General features: G+C 26.4%; 1 protein-coding gene across 1 annotated transcript; it reads left to right on the top strand.

Moving 5' to 3' along the window:
* Positions 1-677: 677 nt before the first annotated feature.
* Positions 678-1725, top strand: LOC129607397 (retinol dehydrogenase 13-like). Its single transcript, XM_055518394.1, has 3 exons — positions 678-941; positions 1021-1177; positions 1237-1725. The coding sequence occupies exons 1-3, from the start codon at positions 685-687 to the stop codon at positions 1711-1713; spliced, it is 891 nt and encodes a 296-aa protein (XP_055374369.1). The 5' UTR covers positions 678-684; the 3' UTR covers positions 1714-1725.

Genomic DNA, 1725 nt, shown 5'->3' with positions numbered 1-1725 from the left:
CACATGGAGTTTTTAATTTTACAATTGTTTTGTTGTTGATTTGCCTTGCATTTGTTTATAATAATGCTGCAAGACATTGTGTGCAGGTCTAAGTAAATGAATTTAATTTTTTGAATACATGAAAATTAAAGTAATGTCAGAACAAGTTGCAGACATTTTAAACATGAATTGTAAAAATTAATACAATTTTAATTGAATTCTGTTGAATGGGTTAAATTACAATATGCTATGTCAAATAAAAAGTAAAAAAATAAAAAACTTTTTCGAAAATGTACTAAAATTTCGAAATTTCAAATGTGACATTTAAAAAGATTTTCTCTTAATAAATAATAACAATATCAACAATTGACAGCCGGTTTTTGACAGTTTTACATAATTTGTTCTAATTTTTCATTTTTTTTTCTTCGTTGTTGCTATTTTGTTCAATTATTGATGTTTTAACATAAATATTTTTAATATTATTAAATAAAAATTTATTTTTAAAGTTTTTATTATTTAATTACCAATACAAAAATTTCAAAATAAAAACAATGTTCTCATTTCTAAAATCGAAACCTATTATTATTATGAGCTCACTTGGTGGTGCTATTGGTTTAGGATGTTTACTAAAGTAAATTGTGATAATTTAATATAAACGTGTACTAATTAATTAAATTAAAATTTTCAATATAACCAAGGGATCATATGCAAGGTGGTCAATTCCGTGATAAAATATCAGCTGAGGGTAAAGTTTGTATTGTAACTGGTTCAAATACTGGAATTGGAAAAGAAACCGTTCATGAATTAGCAAGACGTGGAGCTCAGATTTATATGGCATGCAGAGATATGGAAAAATGCGAAGAAGCTAGAAAAGAAATTGTATTAGATACAAAAAACAAATATATTTATTGCAGGGAATGTGATCTTTCTTCTTTTGAATCGATTCGAAACTTTGTCAAAACGTAAAATTATCATTTATACATTCCCAAATTTATAAATATGCATATTATGTAAAATTATATCCAACTTATTTAATTTTAGATTTAAAGCTGAACAAAATCGTTTAGATATTTTGATAAATAATGCAGGAGTAATGAGATGTCCAAGATCATTAACTAAAGAAGGTATAGAACTACAATTAGGTGTTAATCACATGGGTCATTTCTTATTGACCGGTTTACTTTTAGATTTATTAAAAGTAAGAAAAATCTTATCAAACCCGATTACTCCCTATATTAAATAATTTTCATTTTGTAGAGTTCCGCGCCAAGTAGAATTGTAGTTGTTTCAAGTTTAGCTCATACAAGAGGAGATATAAATGTTACAGATTTAAATAGTGAGAAATCATATGATGAAGGTCAAGCATATAGTCAAAGTAAATTAGCTAATATATTATTTACAAGAGAATTAGCTAAAAAATTGAAAGGAACTGGTGTTACAGTAAATGCATTACATCCTGGTATTGTTGATACAGAATTATTTAGGCATATGGGATTTTTTAATAGTTTTTTGGCAAAAATCTTTGTACGTCCATTAGTATGGCCATTCATAAAAACACCGAAATCTGGTGCTCAAACAACATTATACGTTGCATTAGATAAAGAATTAAATGATGTTTCCGGTGAATATTTTAGTGATTGTGCTCTTAAAGAGACAAGTGAACAGGCTAAAAATGATAATCTAAGTAAATGGTTGTGGGCCGTTAGTGAAAAATGGACTCAAATTAAATACTAACTTTTAATATTA

The sequence above is a fragment of the Condylostylus longicornis genome, unplaced genomic scaffold, assembly GCF_029603195.1.
Source record: "Condylostylus longicornis isolate FDR11 unplaced genomic scaffold, ASM2960319v2 ptg000027l, whole genome shotgun sequence".
Taxonomy (NCBI): Eukaryota; Metazoa; Arthropoda; class Insecta; order Diptera; family Dolichopodidae; genus Condylostylus; species Condylostylus longicornis.
The sequence above is the reverse complement of the archived record's forward strand: the minus strand, read 5'-3'. Positions and strand labels throughout refer to the sequence as shown.

Bases quoted from the DNA above. Each gene is read 5' to 3' on its own strand.
- LOC129607397 (XM_055518394.1), top strand. From the start codon at position 685: ATGCAAGGTGGTCAATTCCGTGATAAAATATCAGCTGAGGGTAAAGTT. The intron at 942-1,020 runs GTAAAATTATCA...ATTTAATTTTAG, and splicing joins ATTCGAAACTTTGTCAAAAC to ATTTAAAGCTGAACAAAATC. The intron at 1,178-1,236 runs GTAAGAAAAATC...TTCATTTTGTAG, and splicing joins TACTTTTAGATTTATTAAAA to AGTTCCGCGCCAAGTAGAAT.